The sequence below is a fragment of the Bidens hawaiensis genome, unplaced genomic scaffold (genome assembly GCF_021521415.1).
Source record: "Bidens hawaiensis isolate Kalapana, Puna unplaced genomic scaffold, B.hawaiensis_p1.1 tig00042889_1, whole genome shotgun sequence".
NCBI lineage: Eukaryota > Viridiplantae > Streptophyta > Magnoliopsida > Asterales > Asteraceae > Bidens > Bidens hawaiensis.
Window position 1 is genome coordinate 85743 of NW_027505808.1, and position 22595 is coordinate 108337.

Consider the following 22595-nt stretch of genomic DNA (forward strand, 5'->3'; position numbering starts at 1 on the left):
GACAAAAACCGACTTCCTGGCTGTTGAAAACAGGTATATGCATTAAATAAGGTTTCCAACAATTCAAGGTAAAAAAAGAGCTTCCTTACGAATAAGAAACAACTTTTTTGGTTGGTTAATCTGTCCGCTTACATGTTATATTAAAGCAATTGCAACATCAACAATTACTACTAGATCATCCCTGCCTAAATCAAGCATATCATATGTTCTCTTAAGAAGCAAAACACGATTCTCATATTTCAGACTCTTTTTATACTTCCAAAACATAACACAATCTAAAACTTTACAAGGAACACACGATTCAAAACACCAGTTAACAGTAGAAACTTTATATGAACAACCATCAAACAAACCACAAACCTCATGTCTTGCTAGTTCCTGCGCACGGGCACAATGCTTTCAACATAGCACTTGATGTTAGAGATGTGCGAGATTGGATGATCAGAAGTGAACTCTAATGACTTAAAGCATTTACTCTTCATGTTATAGACAAGTACACTGAACACATTCCCGGGCACCTTGCTCGAGGAACAGATGATCTCGTCCATATCAACAGAATCTGTAGGGTAAGGGTGGTCTAATTTGATGAAAGACTAGGGGAATTTAATGACTTCTCTGACCCAAACACGGTTTTCATAGTCTTTCAATATCCATAAATTCATTTCATTGCTTTCTACCACACCAGCATGATAAACAACTCCTACACACCCGTTCACTTTTATAAGCTAAGGATCTACAGTATTATCAGGCCCAACTTCTTTGGGAGTGTTAATTATTGAAAACTTTTCGGTTCTCAAGTCAAACGCCAAAATGGCAAACGAGCGTGTAAACATTCGATGAACTACACTATTGAGACAGACGCCGTAGTTGAGAGCGAGGCCGAAGAAACCATCCCAACTAAAACCAGTAGGAGGCTCTGCATCAATCTTTCTCCATGAATAACTTGACAAACAGAAAATCATAAACTCCACTGTATCTGGTTCAAAAAGCTTCCTGATCATCAAAATCTTATGTTCGTTTTTAGACTCGTCAAACCCAAATAAGTGAATACTAACATGTGTCTTTTCAACAGCGTAAGAATCTGAATCAGGGAGTTTATACATGTTACGAGTGGTAGGGTTAACAATGAAAACGTCAGTGATGAGACGGCAACCACGCACTTTCAAGAAAGCAAAGCATATTAACCCGTTCAAATGTTGGGCTTCTGTGATAGTACCACTAGGAAAAGAGTCGTCGATTGTCATGAGATGAGTGACGGGTCCACCGTCATGAGCGGCAGAAAATAAGTGGAGTTTCCGTCCTGAAACACTGTAAGCAGAAATGAATAAGGCGGTGCGGTGGGCAGCGGTGGCACGAGGTGAAGTGGAGCTTGGAGAATGATTGATTGGAGATGCGGGAGAGCCATGGTTTGGAGACCGATCTGAAACGGAGTATGGATTTGACGGGGAGTCTGAGGACGATCTCTTCAATGATTTCACTCGGGAATGGAATGTTTGCCTTCTTGGCCAAGGACTGTTCTTCTAGGGTCTCCATTGTCTGGCGAACAGGGCACACGCTAGAAATCACTTCCTGAATCAGTAAAGTGATGACAAAAATTACTTATTAATACACATCCAATTTTAGACAATTAAAACAATATTGTAAAACTATCTAAGAATCAATTACGAATACCACGTATGTTACAAATCACTCCTTTCCAAAGAAAGATAAAATAGATTCGCTTCTGAGCCAGTTTTAACTTCACAAAACTGGGCCATTAAACATCGATGTGGAAAATAGTTTTCCAACAAATCTACGTTCAAATAGATTGCTTGTGATTTTTCATGTAGGACATCACAGAAACAGTTATCTAATCTACTACAGCATCAACAATTTCCAAAGGTTAGGGCACAGTACTGCTTTACTAAATCGTCCTTGACTAAATCAGTATTAGCAATTTCCGAAGACTGTTTCCGTGCCAGTCAACACAAAACTCAAACGTGAAATTAAGAACCGAATCGCCTGGCAATGCACAACAAAGCCATGATCCCTAATGCATATTTAAGTGAGAAATCAAAATTTTCACCAACAAAACCAAGGCATCTAGAAAAATCACCAAGAAACAATTATCAAATGCTTAACTAAAACTTGTTTTATCAAGATATTAAACGGCTTATGTACCGACATATGCATGCATGGCACTCGTTGTCAAACAAGAGTTCAAGTATGAGATGTCCGTTTGAAAGTTGTTGTTTTTCTTGAATTTGTAAGTTAAAAAAAATATATGGTGCCGCAGTATAGTTTGAAAAAAACTGGCCATTGAAAATATTGATGTGGAACAACCAAATAAAGTTTTCCAGCAATTCTACGTTAAACAAATCGCTTGTGATAGAATAGAAAACTTGAATCAATATTATATTCTTCATGATAGAAAGAAACAAGTTTGCCAAATAAGTTGTCATAAATAATTCTACCTAATTAAAAACCTTTTTGCTGCTGGCTTCTCCGTCTGCTTTCGTGTTTTGTTAAAGCATATAGCATTTATAAATATCCTTATACGAACCTCCCCGGTGAAATGCCTAAATCCCCTAACTAATCACAGGAATCTAGTATTAATTAATTGGTTTTCTAATTTGTATGTTATAATTATTAATTAATCTAAAGTCTAAGAGTATCCGGAATGAGTCAATTCGATATCCAGCAGCTTGTATCAAATGACTATTGGTTCAAAATGATTACACTACTATTTGTCAAAATGAATGAGCTGAAATCAGAGAAGAATTATTAAGTAAAGCATAAATTCAACAACACTATCAGGTCACACTCTTTTCATTTAACACACAGCGCGAGTGAGTGAGCAATCAAATGAAATGAAATGAAATAAACATTCGAATTAAAATAAGATAGAGATGCATGAATGAATACCTGAAACGATTACTCCCAAGCTAAAATACGAATCAACACTGCCTTGGATAATTAGACGCTGATTTGGAGCCCTAATTTAGGGGGTGTTTGGCCTAGCTTAGCTTTTATAAGACAGCTTATAGTTTTTTTTACAAAATAACCTAAGCTTAACTTGGTGTATGGTTGGTTAGCTTTTTAGCTCATGCTTATTAGCTTATAATTATATAAGCTAATTTGATGAAGCTTATTTGTTTAAGGGTGTAAATTACTCATTTGTTTTCAAATTGTGGTGGATTAGTAATTATTGAAGCAACTTATTATTCTAACAAATTAAAGAATGCTGGATTTAATAACTTATTAAGACAAATAATTAACTTGTAGAATATAAATTAATTCAAACATTTAAAAAGAACTTATCAAATAATATTAAATAAGCTATAAGTTAATTTAATATATAAGCATAAGCATAAAAATAAAAGCTAAGCCAAACACCCCTTTATTATCCCTACATGTTTTCACCACTTTTGCGCTTATATGTTTATCGTTTATTCATGGCTAGAGCTCCTTTTTTTATATATAATTTTTTATATGTTTTGAGAAACGAGTCTTAGTTAGGCTAAAGCTCGTCGTTTAGTATCTTAAACAATTTATATATTTTTTTGGATTTTAATTTTGCTTATTGTAAGAAAGTTAATAATATACTGAGGGTTTGATGATAAAAATGTTTCACAAATAAATGAGATATTATAACATGTCAAAAAACTATTTGGGTTTGGTGAGACCTAAGACCCGTTTATTTTTTTTACTATAAATTGTTTCTTAATTATAAATAATATCTTTTAACAAAATCATATATTAATTTTTGATATATCCTTATTTTATAGGATTTTCACATCAAATATTTGGCGAGATTTATTTTCAATATAGTGAGATGTTATGACCCGTTTAAGGGCTATCTGGGTTTGGTAAGACCACCCGTGAATTCGGGTCAAGTGCATAAGAAGCCTCCATTTACAAATAATGCATTTTGGTTTCTTAAGAAAATGTAGGGAGCAATCAGAGAGCTTTTAAAGCTTTCGTTTATATATATTATAAAATTTTTATATATTTTGAGAAACGAGTCTTAGTTAGGCTAAAGCTCGTCGTTTAGTATCTTAAACAAGTCAAAGCTTGCTTGTGAAGTGTAAACTTAATAGAATGAAGTCAAATATGGGTAAAAGTTAATGATACGCAATGGTCGACAAGCCTAAATGAGTTTCGCATACAAGGTTCGGCTCGAGCTCTATAAAAGATCGGCTTGTTTCGAGCTTTTTATCGATCTGAGCCTGGGTATCTCGCGAACAACTCAACTCATTACTCGACCTGAACAGCCGAGTCGAACCAAAAAAATAATTATATAGCGATAGTTAACTGGACATCGACCCAAAAAACATCCGATCTCTGTGAGAAAATTTCCTAGATTCATCATTGCTATGTAGAACCTTGAAAACCATGTATTTACTGTTTAAAAGTGTTTTTTATGTACTTTCAAATATCTTTATATGGTTTCATTTGATCACTTCTTCCATATACACACAATCGTTTAATCTATAGATTATACACAATACTTGATGATGATGATGATGATAATAATAATAATAATAATAATAATAATAATAATAATAATAATAAACCTGATTACTTAAACAACGGTCGATCTTATGAAACCCTAATCACCAATGCACAACCCACAAAAAAACTAATTTGTATTTATATCTGTTTATCTAGTGAGTACATGACGTTTCAAATACTGGACTTATCTTTATTCATAAATAAAATAGCTTTAAAACCTGTGTATTATACAGGATGATTCAAATAATAAAAATGCAGTTAAAGTTAAACAATATGTACATAATGTACGTGAAAAAATGTATTAGATATGTAAATTTCTGCCAATATCAAACTTTCAACTTATAATACTTTTTATTAGCAACTTACGAAGAAAGGCCTTTCATTATAATCATTGTGTAAGTTAATCAATCTTTCATATGATTCACATCTAGCTTAAAAACTGTGTCACAAGGGTGCAAAATTATAAAGCTAAAGATCGTAAATATGTAATAATTCTTATGACTAAAATATACCCGTAAACTGAACCATTAGTGATGAATCGGTTTTGTGGGCCGGGTATAAAGGTATAGTAAATATGATCGTTTAGCAATTTCCGCAATAAACTCCAAGAAAAACCAAATGAGCAACACATCGTTAGAAGTTTAATTGACACATAATTATAGTCACAAATCCATCATTTATGCAGTTTCACATATAACTCAAGACCGACCTATTTTAGGGCCAGAAAGTTTTGTCAAGACAACCTTATGACCATCTACCAAATCTACAGCATGAATACGGTACCAAGAACAAAGTAAGAGCAATTAAAGAAACTCAAGAACACTACTAAACTTAATTAATTGTAGAATGTGAATTACAAAGACGAAAAGAAAAACGAATTAACAGAAAATGGAATTGAACCAGCTATTTATACAAGCCCTAAATTAACGTTTCTAATAAACTAGTCTATTTTACACATTAAGCCCCTGCACTTTGGAATTGTGTCAGACCAGTCCCTGTACTTTCAACATTTTCCAATACCAAATCCATATCCAAAATCTTTTCATATACTTGCAGGACTTTTAGATCCTCTCTTTTCATTCTCTTTTTTGTAGTTTTTTGCTTTAAGAAAACACAAGGAGACTGAAAATCAACATGAAGAAATATACACATCATTCCAATATATTAGCACTTTTAGTTGTAAAATATGACATTATATCATGCTAATATGTTATGTTGAATCAAAACAAACTTGCAACTTTGACAAAGGAACTCAAAGCTGAGTATAGATTGTGCATTACAATCATCTCTAGCACGTGGATGAACCCTAGACCAAGCCGTAACATCTTGTGAACATGAGCACAAATCATCCTCCATGATAGCAAAGCTTCAAATACTCCACAAGCTAGGCAACATGATTCACTTGACCGTCTTGAACACCCTCTTCACTGTTAGATACCCAATCAACGGTCCAAAATCCAACAGACATAGCCGGGTTTTCAAGCATGGTCTCGGCTGAAGCACCCCAGTAGCACTCGTCCCTTGACTCCCTTCTAAGAAATGTTTCGCATCACCCGTGATGCATACTTCCATTCACAAGAAAGGGTACTTGAACCACACTTTTCCTACTTTGTGGAGGTACTCCATGAGCCATAATATGTTTACCATCCTTTTTGTTCTCACGCTCGTCCATGTACTACAAAAAAGTGCACATCCGGCCCGAGCTCAACTAGGCTTGAGCTCGGCTCGCCAGTCTTGTTTTCAAGCCATGCTCGTTAACTATTTACTGATGATTTTATATACATTTTTAATTCTTTTTATACATATCTTGCAGTTACAACTTAAGCTCGATCGAGCTCAATAAGTGAAGCTAAGCTTGGGCTCATTTATTAAATTATTAAAGAAACTTATTTTAAGATTCGAGCTTGGGCTTGAGATCATTTAAGCTCGGCTCATTTCAAAATTTTAACGATCCGATATTCAGTAGCTGACAAAAACTTGCTCATTTTCACATCGAATAACGGAGAAAATATTCGCTAACTAATATTTGAATTTTGATATACTTGTTGCAGATGAAACATCCAATTATTCAACAATGATTCTTGAAGAACATAACGTGTTACGGTCAGCACTAAACGGGTTTTTGTGTATATGATTCAGGTGGATTGGATTATAACTGTATGGGTGAGTGTTTAAAGGAGGTAACACGGTGGATTAATGACGGAGTCCACCAAAATCAGCCATGTCGGTTTGGTACGGAAGATGGTTTTCCGATGGGTTTGTGAGGCGGAGGGTCAACTGGATGGTGATGGTGGCTGATTTGACAGATGTGTACAAGGCATTTTTTGGTGTTGGTGATTTTAAGAAGGTAGAAGCCATTAAATCACTGTTTCATTGTGCTTCTATAAGAACATCAAGTAAGTAATATCAATTATAATTAGATTATTTATAGGTTGGGTTGTGTAGTGTTTGGATTGAGCTGGGCTGGGATGGGCTTAAATGAAAAGGAATTCAGAGGTTTTATGCATTAATAGACACTTTTAGAGACTTACCCACTTGACATTTTACAAACCACTCACTCTATAGATGCATAAAAATAAAAATTAATACACTTCTTCCCCTGTGTTTTATTATCAGTAGCAGATAACTGTGAAAACAACTTGACAAAAACTGACTTCCTGGCTGTTGAAAACAGGTAGATGCATCAAATAAGGTTTCCAACAATTCAAGGTAAAAAAGAGCTTCCATATGAATAAGAAACTGAATACAGCTCATGCAAAAATTCTACCTAATTAAACAACTTTATTGGTTGGCTAACACTAATCTGTTATGAATAAGAAACTGAATACAGCTCATGCAAAAATTCTACCTAATTAAACAACTTTATTGGTTGGCTAACACTAATCTGTTCGCTTACATGTTATGTTAAAGCAACTGCAACATTAACAATTACTACTAGATCATCCCTGCCTAAATCAAGCATATCATATGTTGTCTTAAGAAGCAAAACACAATCCTCTATAAGAACACACAATCTAAAACTTGTTTAGGAACACAAGATTCAAAACACAAGTTAACAGTAGAAATCTTATATGAACACGCATCAAACAAACTATCATGTCTTGCTAGTTCCTCCGCACGGGGACAATGCTTTCAACATAGCACTTGATGTTAGCGATGTACGATAATGGATGATCAGAAGTGAACTCTAATGACTTAAAGCATTTACTCTTCATGTTATAGACAGGTACACTTATCACATTCCCAGACACCTTGCTCGAGGAACAGATGATCTCGTCCGTATCAACAGAATCTGAAGGGAAAGGCAGGCCAAATTCAATAAAAGACTCGGGGAATTTAATGACTTCTCTGACCCAAACACGGTTTTCATAGTCTTTCAATATCCATAAATTCATGTCATTGTTTTCCTCCACACCAGCATGACAAACAACTCCTACACATCCATTGACTTTTATAAGATAAGAATTTACATCATTATCAGTAATGACAGCTTCGGGAGTGTTAATTATTGAAAATTTCTCGGTTCTCAAGTCAAATGCCAAAATGTCAAATGAGTGTGTAAGCATTCGATGAACTACACTATTGAGACAAACATTGTAGCTGAGGTAGAATCCGAAGCAGAAACCATCCAAGCTAAAACCGGTAGGAGGCTCCGCATCAATCCTTCTCCAGGAATAATTTGATAGAGAGAAAATCATAAACTCCAGTGCATCGATTTCAAAAAGTTTCCTGATCAGCAGAATCTTATGTTCGTTTCTAGACTCATCGAACCCAAATAAGTAAACACTGGCATGCCCCTTGTCAAGAGCGTAAGAATCTGAAGCAGGGAGTTTATAAATGTTACGAGTGCTAGGATTAACAACGAAGACGTTGTGACTGTGAAAGTAATCAGGCAGTTTGCAGAGAGCAAAACATATTAAACCGTTCAAGTGTTGGACTTCTGTGATAACACCAGGATAAAAGTCGAGTGACATGAGATGAGTGACGGGTCCACCGTCATGAGCGGCAGAAAATAAATGGAGTTTCCGTCCTGAAACACTGCAAGCAGCAATGAATAAGGCGGTGCGGTGGGCAGCGGTGGCGCGAGTGAAGTGGAGCTTGGAGAATGATTGATCGGAGATGCGGGAGAGCCATGGTTTGGAGACCGATCTGAAACGGAGTATGGATTTGATGGGGAGTCTGAGGACGATCTCTTCAATTATATCACTTGGGAATGAATTGTTTTCCTTCTCAGTCAATGACCGTTCTTCCAGAGTCTCTATTTTCGGGAGAATAGCAAGCAGACAAAAGTCTAAGACAGGGGACGCCCGGGAAATCTCTTCCTGAATCAGTAAAATGGTTGCAAAATTACTTACTACATTTATTATTTAACAATGTATAATGCATTATGCTGTCAGATAAAATTGCATGAGTTCATGTAATGTATACAGATGACACTCTTTTTCATATGTCACATATACCAAGTCAACTCCCAGTCTACAATAAGATATATTCAATCAAATGCGGTGAAAAACGTGTAATTATCAAACATGTGTCTAACTGTCTACACAAGAAAGCTAATACTAGAACTAAACAGGCCACAACTTAAAACATAAAACCACATCTACACTTACAAATTTATAATACGCATCCAATATTACACAATTAAAACAATAGTCATCTACTATAAAATTTATAAAACGATCTAAGAAACAATTATGAACGCTACGTGTGTTACAAAAAACTCCTTTCCATAGAAAGATAATACATATTCCCTTCTGCACCAATTTTAACTTCACAAAACTGGCCATTGAATTTGATGTGAATAATAGTTTTCCAACAAATCCACGTTCAAATAACTTGCTTCATGTAGGACATAACAGAAACAGTAATCTAAATTCTACTGCAACATCAACAGTTTCCAAAGGTTAGGGCACAATACTACTTTACTAAATCATCGCTGACCAAATCAGCATTGACAATTTCCAAAGACTGTTTGCGTGTCATTCATTACAAAATTCAAATGAGAAATTAAGAACCGAAACGCCTGGCACTGCACAACAAAACCATGATGCTCTTAGATGCCTAATGCGTATTCAAGCAAGAAACAAATATTAAAGGCTAAGTAGAAAATGTTTTAACAAGACGTTAAACAGCTTACGGACCGAAGTATGGCACTCGCTGGATGTATCCGTTTGAAAGATGTGCTCAGAATATATGCAGGCACATTTCAACTAGAAGGCATAAATATAATAAGATAACCAAAGGAATACAATAAACAACTAATATTACACTAGCAAATACTATCCTAACTAGCAATTAATTTAATTGCTTAGGTTTGGTTTTCTTTTCTTTGTATGTTATTATTGACGAATTCATCTAAACGTGTCAGTCCATTTGATTTCCTGCAGCTTGTATCAAATGGTTGTTACATCTGGTTCAAAATGATATTGATATGATTAATACTCAAAGCATAATAAAAATTAACATCACTAGCAATCAAATCAAATCAAACGAAATAAACAGAAAGTATTAGGGATTTAGGGCGTAAGTATATACCTCTGAACGATTACTCCCAAACGTCAACCCTAGAATACAAATGAACTAATGAAGTGGGTTGGTTACGACTCATAATATTTTAAACAAGTCAAACTCAGCTACAGCCTGGGTAGCAAGTGAAACTTTATACGTACAAGTCCAAAATAGGTCAAACTTAATAAAGTACCAGGCTTGTTAGAGCTCAACGAGGCTAAACGAGCTTCATAACTAGATGAAACTTATTTGAGGCTCTGGCTCAGCTCGAGCTCGAGTTTTTTTTATTGATCTAAGCTCAAGAAACTTTTGAGCAGCTCAGCTCGTTTGCACCCTTATATAAAACCTTGAAAACCATGAAATTACTATTTAAAATGGTTTTTACAACGTTTTAAATATCCATATGTTTTTGTTTGATCACTAATCTGTATCCCGTCGTATTACGGGGTTGTTTTACATTATTCGTTTCTAATTTTTATATATATAAATTTTTGAATTTTAATTTTATTTATTGTAAGGAATTTAATATATACGTAGGGTTTGATGATGATAGATTTTCATAAATAAATGAGATAAAGGCATTCTGGGTTTGGTGAGACCCATGACCCGCTTATTTTATTTACTATAAAATTGTTTATTAATTATAAATAATATATATTTTAAATAAAAATCATATACAAAGTTTAATATATCCTTATTTTATAGAATTTGCATATCAAATATTGAATGAGATTAATTTTTAATTTAGTATGATGTTATAACCCGTTTAAGGACTATCTGGGTTTGGTGTGACACATACCCGTAAATTCAGGTCAAATACATGAGAATCATCTATTTACAAATAAACATGTTAAAAAGTATATACGTGACATAACAAATAAAAAGTATAAAAATGCATGCCGCCTCTTTGTTGATATATTTGTTGCACTTAATTCTTGTCAAAGCCATTTTTTAGACACTTTGAACTTCATTTTATAGTGAGATAAAAAATTGATTTATGATAAGGAACGCGAGGTAACGAACATTGTGGCCGTGGAGGGCAAAGCGAGCAACAAAGAAATTCTGATTCTCAAAATTATAAAGCGAGTAACAAAGAAATTCTTAATTATAAAGCGAGCAAATTCTTGCCCTCAAAATTTTGGGCCTTGACCAGGCGCGCACCCTGAGGACCAGCCTTGGCCGAGGAAAACTGTGTTGTTACCATTAAATTTAAACCGTTAAGCTATTTCTAATCTTCATTTTATTTGCTAAAGATCATTCCTTAGTTACAGACAATTCAAATCATAATGTTGTTCACACAATACCATTTTTAAACTCTCTCAAAATGTAACCCACTCCATGTTTCTCTCTAAAATTTCAACTACTTTTTAATCAAAGTAGGATGGGTGGAAAATTATTTTTAAAAGTATTTATCAAAATAGTTTATTTTTGAAATTTTCACTTTTCTCACTCCTAACCCATTAAACAAACATATTTCTAAATAATTTTTTAAATCTTAGTTAAGATGGTTTAAAACCGTAATTGAAAAATAAATATTGATCTTTTTATTTTTCATCTTGCTCTTATAATTAGTTAAAAGAAGTGTCTTCAAATAAAATAAGATCTATGTGTGCAAAGTCTAATCTCATCGGATAATTATTTTTATAAATGTCTTTTTACTATATAAAATTCCGTTAATACAAAAACAATATAAAAAACATTTTAAAATTAATGGCCAATAGTGAAACGCTCATTGATGGCCAATAGTTTGAAAGTTGGGACTGTTGTGGTATATTTTTAAAGTCCGGCTTAACGCCGGCCAACGTGACAAAGTTTGGATTATTATAATCCAATATTCCTTTAAAAAAATTGTAGCTTACAACTCGTTTGAAGTAAGTTCGAAAAAAGCTCAGCTAAAAATACCTCGTAGTAAACCAGCCTTGATGACGTTAAAAAAGTTTATGAAAAAAATTTATAAATAACACGCATACAACGAAGTTTTTCTTACAAAATACATTTTTAATAATTTAGAGATATCTAAACAATGTCTAATATATTAAGAGAAACATTATAGGAAATAAAATGTACTTTTTTTTTGGTTTAATTTTGAGTCCATTTTAATTTAGATTAAAAAAGTTATTTAAAAAATATTATTATGTTATGAGATAAGGAGTGAGAAAAGTGAGATTTTCAAATATAACCTATTTTGGTAAATACCAATATGTTTTAAAAACCGGTATTTTATTTGTATTGGATTGGGCTAAAAAAATGGTACAACCCGTTGAACCGGGTTATATCGGGAGGTTCAAACGGTTGAATATTTTATCTTATAATTTTCTATAAATGCAACTTTAATAAAAAATAACCCAAAAGTAAATGATTCCATAACAAAAAATAATCAAAAAGTTAATCCATATTAAAAAAATAATACAAAAGCAATCAATATTAAAAAAAATAGTCCTAAAGTTTATACGTTTAAATGTTGACTGTTAAGTTAAAAGTAATTTTGAAAAAATATGAGCCGCAAATATAAAAAAATTCTCGTAATTAAAACCGGTTTACCGGTAAAACCGGTATTTTAGAAAAAAAACCGGCGGTACGATGTTCTAGCAAACCGGTCAAAAATATCGGACTCAAAATACCGGCTTGTTATGCGAAATCTGGTTTGGAACCGGTTTTTAAAACACTACTAAATACTTTTAAAACTACCCATTTTGGTAAATAATTTTTCCATCCACCCCATTTTGGTAAAAAACTCAAATTTCAACATCTAGTTCATCCCCATAATTTTCATTATGTCACTATCATCACCATCAAGTTCATCTCATAATTCTCATTATAACGTCCAGTTCATCCTCATAATTATCATTTTTGGGTTGGCTAATCTGTCCGCTTACATGTCATATTAAAACAACTGCAACATTAATAATTACTACTAGATCATCCCTGCCCAAATCAAGCATATCATATGATGTCTTAGTAAGCAAAACACCATCCTCATATTTCAGAATCTTTTTATCCTTCCAAAACATAACACAATCTAAAACTTGACTAGGAACACAAGATTCAAAACACCAGTTAACTAACAGAAGAAACTTTATATGAACACCCATCAAATAAACCACAAACCTCATGTCTTGTTAGTTCCTGCGCACGGGCACAATGCTTTCAACATAGCACTTGATGTCAGCGATGTACGAGATTGGAAGATCAGAAGTGAACTCTAATGACTTAAAGCATTTACTCTTCATGTTATAGACAGGTGCATTTATCACATTCCCGGACACCTTGCTCGAGGGACAGATGATCTCGTCCATATCTACAGAATCTGAAGGGTAAGGGTGGTCTAATTTGATGAAAGACTCGGGGAATTTAATGACTTCTCTGACCCAAACACGGTTTTCATAGTCTTTCAATATCCATAAATTCATTTCATTGCTTTCCAAAACACCAGCATGACAAATAACTCCTACACACCCGTTGACATTTATAAGATAAGGATCTTCAAAATTATCAGGCCCAATCTGCCCAACAGCTTCAGGAGTGTTAATTATTGAAAACTTTTCGGTTCTCAAGTCAAACGCCAAAATATCAAACGAGCGTGTAAACACTCGATGAACTACACTATTGAGACAGACCCCGTAGTTGAGAGCGAGGCCGACGTACAAACCATCCCAACTAAAACCAGTAGGAGGCTCTGCATCAATCTTTCTCCATGAATAATTTGACAGAAAATCATAAACTCCACTGTATCGGGTTCACAAAGCTTCCTGATCAGCAGAATCTTATGTTCGTTTTTAGACTCGTCAAACCCAAATAAGTGAACACTAACATGCATATTTTCAACAGAGCAAGAATCTGAATCAGGGAGTTTATACATGTTACGAGTGGTAGGGTTAACAACAAAAACGTCAGTGATGAGACCGTAACCACACGCTTTCAAGAAAGCAATGCATATTAACCCGTTCAAATGTTGGGCTTCTGTGATGGTACCACTAGGTAAAGAGTCGTCGATTGTCGTGACATGAGTGACGGGTCCACCGTCATCAGCGGCGGAGAGAAAGTGCAGTTTCCGATCCGAAACACTGTGAGCAGTAATGAATAAGGTGGTGCGGTGGGCAGCGGTGGCGCGAGTGAAGTGGAGCTTGGTGAATGATGGATCAGAGATGTGGGAGAGCCATGGTTTGGAGACCGATCTGAAACGGAGTATGGATTTAACGGGGAGTCTAAGGACGATCTCTTCGATGATTTCACTTAGGAATGAAATGTTTGCCTTCTTGGCCAATGACTGTTCTTCTAGGGTCTCCATTGTTTGGCGAACAGGGCACAAGCTAGAAATCACTTCCTGTATCAGTAAAGTGATGACAAAAATTACTTACTACATTAACAATGTGTTATGTGAGTTCATGTAATGTATACATGAAGTCATAAATACACATCCAATATTAGACAATTAAAACAATAGAACTCTACTATACAATTTATAAAAGTATCTAAGAATCAATTATGAATACCACGTATGTTACAAATCACTCCTTTCCAAAGAAAGATAATACAGATTCGCTTCCGAGCCAATTTTAACTTAACAAAACTGGCCATTAAACATCGATATGGAAAATAGTTTTCCAACAAATCTACGTTCAAATAGATTGCTTGTGATTTTTCATATAGGACATCACAGAATCAACATTAACAATTTCCAAAGACTGTTTGCGTGTAAGTAAATCCAAAATTCAAACAAGAAATTAAGAACTGAATCGCCTGGCATTGCACAACAAAACCATGATCCTCTTAGATGCCTAATGCATATTCAAGTGAGAAATAAATTCTTTCGTCAACCAAGCAAGGCATCCAGAAAAATCACTAAGAAACAATTATCAAAGGCTAAAAGTAAAAAATGCCATCTCAAAACGTTAAAACATCTTATGTACCAAAGTATGCATGCATGGAATGGAACTCGTTGGCAAACAAGAGTTAAAGTATGGATGTGCCCGTTTGAAAGCTGTTTTTTATATATTCCCAACAATACACATCTCTATTACACTAAGAAAGACTTATCAAAGACATATTCCCCGCTCTTTATGAATGATAGGTAGCAAATATGGTCCTGTCAAACAACAATTGAGCCGCAGTCACATTTGACAAAAAGTGGCATTGATGCGGAAACAACTAGACTCACTAAGTAAGAACAATTACATACATATAGCATTTAAAAAAACCTGATACGAACGAACAGCGGGAGAGAAAGCTAAACTGATACTATAGAGGTAGGGTACCAAAAAGACCCAAAATACCCTTAAGCACCACCCGCGGGTCATAGAAGAGCTCCTCATACGTCACCCGCGGAACATATGGATCACCCGCATATCATGGTAGAGGAAGAACGTCCTCATACCACGCGCGGAAGCATCCTGGCTCCCTCATAAGTCATCCGCAGGTTAGGACATTTGTCCGCCTAAATGATCGGAAGGCAATGCCAATAGGACAGCTGTCACCAATTAACTACCCTCTAGAAGAATGTCCACGATCGTTACTTGAGGAATACGTGACTTACCAGCCAATGAGCAAAGGACACCTGGCCAGGTTGTTATAACCGTGCACATGGCCAAGGTGCAATCCGTCCTATTATTGGGTGCGTGTCCAGGTGGTTATACCCATGCACATGGGACGTATAGCTCAACCTATCATAAGAGGACACGCGTCCAGACGGTTATCAAAGATCTTCTAGAAGAAGACAGCTGGCCCAACCACTTTCCTACATCCTTCAGCTATAAATACCTTGTCAAACGGTATGAGGTATTCATTCACTCACTCACATTCTGACTATAATTGGTCTATCTACTTCAGTACTTTCTCCTTTACGAACGTTACTAATTCTAACGCCGGAGGGTGGTTACAGGAAGACCCCCCCCTCTTGTCCTTCCTGTAACGAGACTCACGTTGTCTGTTTTGCAGGTTCCGGTCATTGGACTTTGGGAAGTAGTACTCATATTGTGTTGGTAGTTATCGTGTTGTACCCTGTAGACTCATTGGATCCAGGACCCATACTTGGGGAGTGGATCCGTGTTTCTTCAGATACGAACCCGAACCAGTGAGGCGCCTAAATCCCCTAACTAATCACAGGAATAAAATCTATCTAGTATTTAATTGGTTTTCTAATTTGTATGTTATAATTATTAATTAATAGTTAATCTAAGCGTATCTCGAATCAGTCAATTCGATATCCCGCAGCTTGTATCAAATGGTTGTTAGACTGTTGGTTCAAAATGATTACTACTAGGTTTAATGGTATGAATGAGCTGAAATCACAGAAGAATTAAGTAAAGCATAAATCAATATCAATGAAATGAAATGAATCCACATACATTCGTATTTAGGGCGTAATTGAAAGCAGATGAATACCTGTAAGGATTTACTCTCGAACATGAACCCTAGTTTAGTTTTGACGGTGATTTGGAGCCCAAATTTATTGATACATGTTTTCACCACTTATTGATGAACGCGAATAAAACAATCAAATTTCACAAAAATAAACACGGTCTCGTTGAAGGGGAAAAATTTGCAGAAATGGTGTTTACGTGAAAGTTATTTTAAAAATGGTATGGTTTTAAGGGTTGTTACAAAAATGGTGTAACCGTGGTTTGAATATGTACGTGTCAGATTGATATTTTTGAAAATAATATTTTTGATTAAAATAAGTCAACCCGTGGTTTGAAACCATGGATTGCATGAAAAGGTTAAACTTAATACCACTTCTAATTGTATGGTGGTTTTGCTAGTCAAGCCGTGGTTTCAAACCACGGTTTGGCCTTTTTCTTTTATTTTTTAATGCGACAAGTATCCATATGCAATAGTGAAATTTAATCTCAAAGAACAAAAAAGCAAACAAAAAGTATCACATATGAACACGCTAAATTAAATTGGAGAAAAAAGAAAAAAAAAACCTTAATTTGAAACCAATGGTTGATTAAAAACAAAAAAATAATCAAATGTGAACATATATACTTATCGGCATATGAAAAATTAAAGAAAATGATCAAAACCACATGTTGATTAGACACAAAAAAATATTCACATGTATAAAATATATATATATACTTATCGACATTTAAAAAATAAAAGAAAATGGTCAAACCGTGGTTTCAAACCACGGCTTGACCAGTAAAACCACCACACAATTGGAAGTGGTAAAAGGTTCAACTTTTTGATGCAATCCGTGATTTCAAACCACGACTTGCCTTATTTTAATCAAAAGTATTATTTTATAAAATACACATCTAACACTTACATAGAGAAAATAGTCAAACCGTGGTTTCAAACCATGGTTACACCATTTTATAACAACCCTCAAAACCATACCATTTTTGAAACAACCTTTACATAACACACCATTTGTGAAAATTTTTCTGTTGAAGGGGTGTTTGGGAACTCTTTAACGAAATTTAAAAATTATTAACTTATTAACTTTTTTTCTTACATATTTAAAATAATAATCTCAAACATTTTATTCATTTTTAAAAAGTTAATAAGTTATAAGTTGGTGAAACTAAACAATTCTAAACGCCCCCTAACTTTTACCATTACCAAAATTTAGAGACCTCATCAAAGTTCGAAGAGTCTAGACTTTAAAATAATAATAACTCAAAACACATAAATACAAAAAAAACTAAAATATTTTCTCGTTTTCCTTGTTAAAAAAATCACAATGTTAAGGAAAAAAATCATCGTTTTTTTTGTTGTTCATTTTCATTATTGATTGTATATTTTTTTTATATTCAATTTTTTTCTTCTTGATATTGTGTTATATTACTCAGCATTGTTTTACATTTTGCTCGGTATTATATTATATTTTTCAATATATTTTGATTTCTAATAATTATTATGTTTTTTTTTTTGTAATTGTGTCTCTTTTTTTTTTAACGAAAAAGACAAGGGAAATTGAACTTTTTTAGCGTTTTTCAAGCACCCTTTGTATTTAAGTTTTCATTTGTTTAACAGTCATGTCTTATTTCGTAACACGTGGTGTTTATTAGATGAAGAGTTTAAAACTTAGGCGTAATGAAAATCTCCACGTGCCACACAATTACTAGTTTGTTGGTGGATCCTGGGTAAGGACAATATTGTCGTTAGCATTAAATTATAACCGTTGGACTAATTATAATATTTGTATAATGTGCTAAAAATATCCATTACGAATAAATCAAATCTTAGCATTGTTCACACTACTAAAAAATATTGTCCCTTAAAATTCAATCAATCCTCTAGCATGTTTCTCCCTCAAATTACATCAACTTCATATAGTAATAAAGAGATCACGAAGCTACAAAAAATCATCCCTTGCAATATTACTTCGCTCATTATCAAATAAATGGCAATAAGGGGTTCAAAAGAAGATTTCGGATGCAACTATACGAGTAGAGTTACTCTTACAGATAGTTAGCCGATATGTAAATCATCATCATCATCATCATCATCATCATCGTACTCAGTATATCCCACCAATAGCAAAGCTATGGTAGGGTCTGAGGAGGGTAAGATGTAGACAGCCTTACCTCTACCCCATAAGGATAGAGAGGCTGCTTCCGGTGAGACCCCCGGCTCGATAGTAGTTTTGCATCAAGCCTTGGACATAAGGCACATAGCACTCAATCATCGGGACACCGGCTGATCGGTGCATGTACTCTTGTCTTTCGGCTATCAACGCCACTACATGATGCCTGATTAACCGTCCGTCACTTTTAACGTTATTTTCACGAGATTAGTAAAATAACGTCAAAATTAGTGCAATTTCACTTTTGCCCACCCGAGGGTTCACACATATATACATCATATGTGCGCACCGCAAGCAGGGCTAATTAGCCGATATGTAAAGAAGCTCTAAAAATTTCTAAATATTTTGAGACGTGATGAAAAAAGTTTAATATTATTGCACATCTTTAATGTGTCAATTAACATAAACAAATTTCATCACACATATGATAAGTACTTGAATACGTATGAAAGAGTTTTTCATAAAAGTATACATTATTTTTGATTGTTTTTTATACAAATGCACGTAAATCAAATATCATAATACCATAATTAGTTAGTCCTTTTGATATTTTTATCTAGCCACATAATTTTTGAACTGACAAAATGTTATTTTATATACAAGTGAAAAAAATTTAAAAATGGTTTTGAGCAAAGAAAAATATCGATGGTCACATAGAAACCGAAGCGTAGCATTTTAAACAAATACGGAATATAAAAAATTAACTTCACTGATAATCATCAAAACCGTTAGATCAAAAGCATTATCTTTTAACGGTAAGATCCTCTCAACCCAAAAGCACAAAAAACAAAACCCTAGTTTCCAATACATGCAGCCGCACACATCCAATCCCACCTCCAAATTTCAATAAAATTTCAAAAGTACCGCTTTTATTATATTAATAAAAAAACAATAAATCCAGTGGCGCTATTTAATTTTATTTTTGGCGGGGTAATCCATAACGTCAGTCAGTCCTAAGGGCAAATCCGTCATTTCCTCATTACCGCCTTCTAGGGTTTTCCCGACCTTAAATTGTTTTCATTTTTATTTTGCCGCTACAACTTCTTCGGCTCCTTCTCTCTCAAAATTATTATTATTATTCACCAATCGCTGATCATATTCACTATCATTTTGACTTGATCAGTTATTAAATCATATTGATTACAGTATCCAGTTGAATCTCACTCAGTTTTTCACTTATTGCGTCTGATTTTGGATCAAATTGATCGTCATAACAATTAGGGTTTGATTTGATCGATTGATTGATTGATCGGGAAATGGGGGATTTAAGTGATAAGGTGAGTCTTATTATTATTATCATTATTAGTTGATTTTTATTTTTTTAAATATTTTTGGGGTTTTAGGGTTCTGAGTCTGATGATATGAATGTGATGAACTGCAAAAGTAGCCCAGAAAGATCATCTTCATCCGACGGTGGTAATTTGATCAAGACATGTGCTGATTGTGGGACCTCCAAAACACCTCTCTGGAGAGGTGGTCCAGCTGGCCCTAAGGTATTCTGTTTTTAATATTATTTTTTTGGTAAATTCTAGATGTCTGAATATTATTTTTATTATTTTTTTTGAAATATTACTTATATATTATATGCGTTTGTATTGGTTTTATAAATTTAAAATATTGTTTTTAGTTTTTGAATTATATGACTGATCAACACATATTGCATTTCAATCATTTTTTGTATAATAATGTACACATTATTTGCATATACACAAGTACTGAATTATATGAATAAACATCATATTTTAATTATTATATTTTATTGTATTCAAGTGATTTATATTATAAATATATATCTAATAAATGTTATGTAATTATACATCTTTATGCAAATTAAAAATGATTTTTTAAACTCAGTAGTTTAGTTAACTTGATTGTATTTGTTTACACTGTTGGTAAAATGTGTGTGAAATTAATTTTAATTATTATATTTATGGTTTAACGTTTGTATTTGATGGATAATTATGCAGTCTCTGTGCAATGCTTGTGGGATCAGAAGCCGGAAGAGGAGAGGATCACTTAACTGTAAAACAAGCAGTGATAAAAAACCGAAGAAAACCGCCATGGCTGCTGCATCTGCGTCTGGTGGCGATAGTGAAGCTAGTGGTTTGATCGCTAGTAAAAGTAACAGCATGTGTTTAAAGAAGAGATTAATGGCTCTTGGTTCAGAAGTCGTACTGCAGAGACCGAGATCAAGAATGACAAAGAAGAGGAAGGTTGGGGAAGAAGAACAAGCTGCAATGTTGTTAATGGCTGTATCTTGTGGTTCTGTTTTGCTTAATAAGAACAAAAAGAGTTGTAGTTTTAGGTTCTTAATGGTGAATAATCAAAAATTGCGTTATCAAAATCAAATTTTATTGCATCGATCGCAATGCGGTCTAGAACGCTTAACGAATAAAACTTATAGAGCGCTTATACATTCACGTTACAGCCGAAGTTTATTTGATCAGATCTTCAGTTGAAATTCAAACAAACTCCTATTTTTTAAAAAAATTTGAACACTCTTTTAACATAAACAACTAGAGGTGCACAAAACATGTTTTTTGAATAAACTGGACCATTTTAATAACTAGTTCATTCGATCAAGTCAAACAAAGTCAAAACCAAATTGATTTAGAGACAAATTTCCAAGTTGAAAATTCAAACCAAAACAAACAGTAAAATACTGGTTGAGAACTGGTTTTTTGTTTTTAAAAGACCAATTTTATTAAAGCAAAAGGAAGGACCACTAACCTTAAAACAAACACAAAAGGAAATAAGACAAAACCTAAAACATGCAACCATTAATGGAAAAGTCATGGAATTGAACCTCCACAATTTCTTTAATTTTAAGCATGCTCATTTGCTTAACATTTTGGATATCACAAATGAGACATAATAATAAAAATGAGGACATTTCTAGATAACCAAATCATTCAATATGTGACCACTAAGTAGATTGAACCGCTTGACACATCTCTTTGCACTTTATATTTTTACTTGTGTAGTCAGAATCTCCTTCCCCGAATCAAAATTAGCATGTCTAGGTAACTTAACCCATTTGTGTATTATCGACCAGATCCCTATAATTACATTGCAACGAACAAATAGATGTTGTCAACTTTCAGCACTGTTGCCACAAACACACTGTAAAATCCCAATGTTATGTCTCTCGTTGATAACACCCATTTAGTCCCCATGAGGTCTAACAACAATCTCCAAATAAAACAATTAATTTTAATGGGAATCCACTTGAGAAAAAAAGGAAAAGTAACTTGATGATCCAAGATATCAAGTTCCCATCTTAGAAAGCTCACAAAGAAATCTGAACTCGCGCCATACGACCCTTGCCACGATCAACTATCCGATTTTACAGGTACTGAAACAGTCGAGATGAGGTTGGCACAATATTGATAAGCTTCGCCAAGCTTGGATTGTCAAAGTGGTTGAAAAACACTCTTGAATCATGATCTTTCCCATCTAGAAATGCATTTACATTGAAATTTCATAATTGCCATCGTTTGACATTGTTGCTTGAAGTCGAACCCAACTATATTTCCTGCCTTGCATTACACACATGTATGGGTTTTCAAAGTCAACCTATAATCTTCGTAAGAATTCGCCTTTAATTTCCTGCCTCTACTAACTAACCACAAAAGGGAAAAATGAGTAATCGAATCTAAGATAAGATCCGGCTATAAATCATTAGCCTTGAAAATCGCTTTATTGCGAGTCTTGCAAATTACTCACCAGTATGTGTAAACAATACCCTCCACTACTTGTTTTTTAGATTTGGTCATCTTTAGCGAATCAATCCAAGTTACCATGTCTTTCGGTTTCAAAGATATAGGGCCGCAATGTTCAGCCAAGACTTGATCAGTCACTAAGCTCAAGAAGCAACCTGGCAAGATCCGAACACATGTTCCATTGTTTCCATCTCATTTGCACATAATGGACACATTATAAAAGGAATATCGAAACCTTTATTGCAAAGATTCACCCGATTCGACAACCTGTCATATAAAAGTCTCCACATGAAAATATTAACCTTTTTAGGAATTTTTTATACCTCCTCGTCGGAGTG

The 22595-nt window shown here is 34.2% G+C and overlaps 1 protein-coding gene and 3 pseudogenes across 3 annotated transcripts; 1 reads left to right on the forward strand and 3 right to left on the reverse strand.

The window, feature by feature from the left end:
- Window positions 1-95: 95 nt before the first annotated feature.
- On the reverse strand, window positions 96-16462 carry LOC143615426 (putative F-box protein At1g32420; annotated as a pseudogene). Its single transcript, XR_013150477.1, has 2 exons — window positions 16387-16462; window positions 96-1569 (listed from the first exon to the last, which is right to left on the reverse strand). The product of XR_013150477.1 is annotated as a putative F-box protein At1g32420 (transcript).
- On the reverse strand, window positions 7599-9480 carry LOC143615430 (putative F-box protein At1g32420). Its single transcript, XM_077088551.1, has 2 exons — window positions 9439-9480; window positions 7599-8816 (listed from the first exon to the last, which is right to left on the reverse strand). Exons 1-2 carry the CDS (start codon window positions 9478-9480, stop codon window positions 7599-7601), a joined length of 1260 nt encoding a protein of 419 aa, XP_076944666.1.
- Window positions 12939-14874, reverse strand: LOC143615427 (putative F-box protein At1g32420; annotated as a pseudogene).
- A 3184-nt stretch (window positions 16463-19646) lies between the features above and the next one.
- Window positions 19647-20994, forward strand: LOC143615425 (GATA transcription factor 15 pseudogene; annotated as a pseudogene). Its single transcript, XR_013150476.1, has 3 exons — window positions 19647-19812; window positions 19879-20028; window positions 20503-20994. The product of XR_013150476.1 is annotated as a GATA transcription factor 15 pseudogene (transcript).
- Window positions 20995-22595: the final 1601 nt, after the last annotated feature.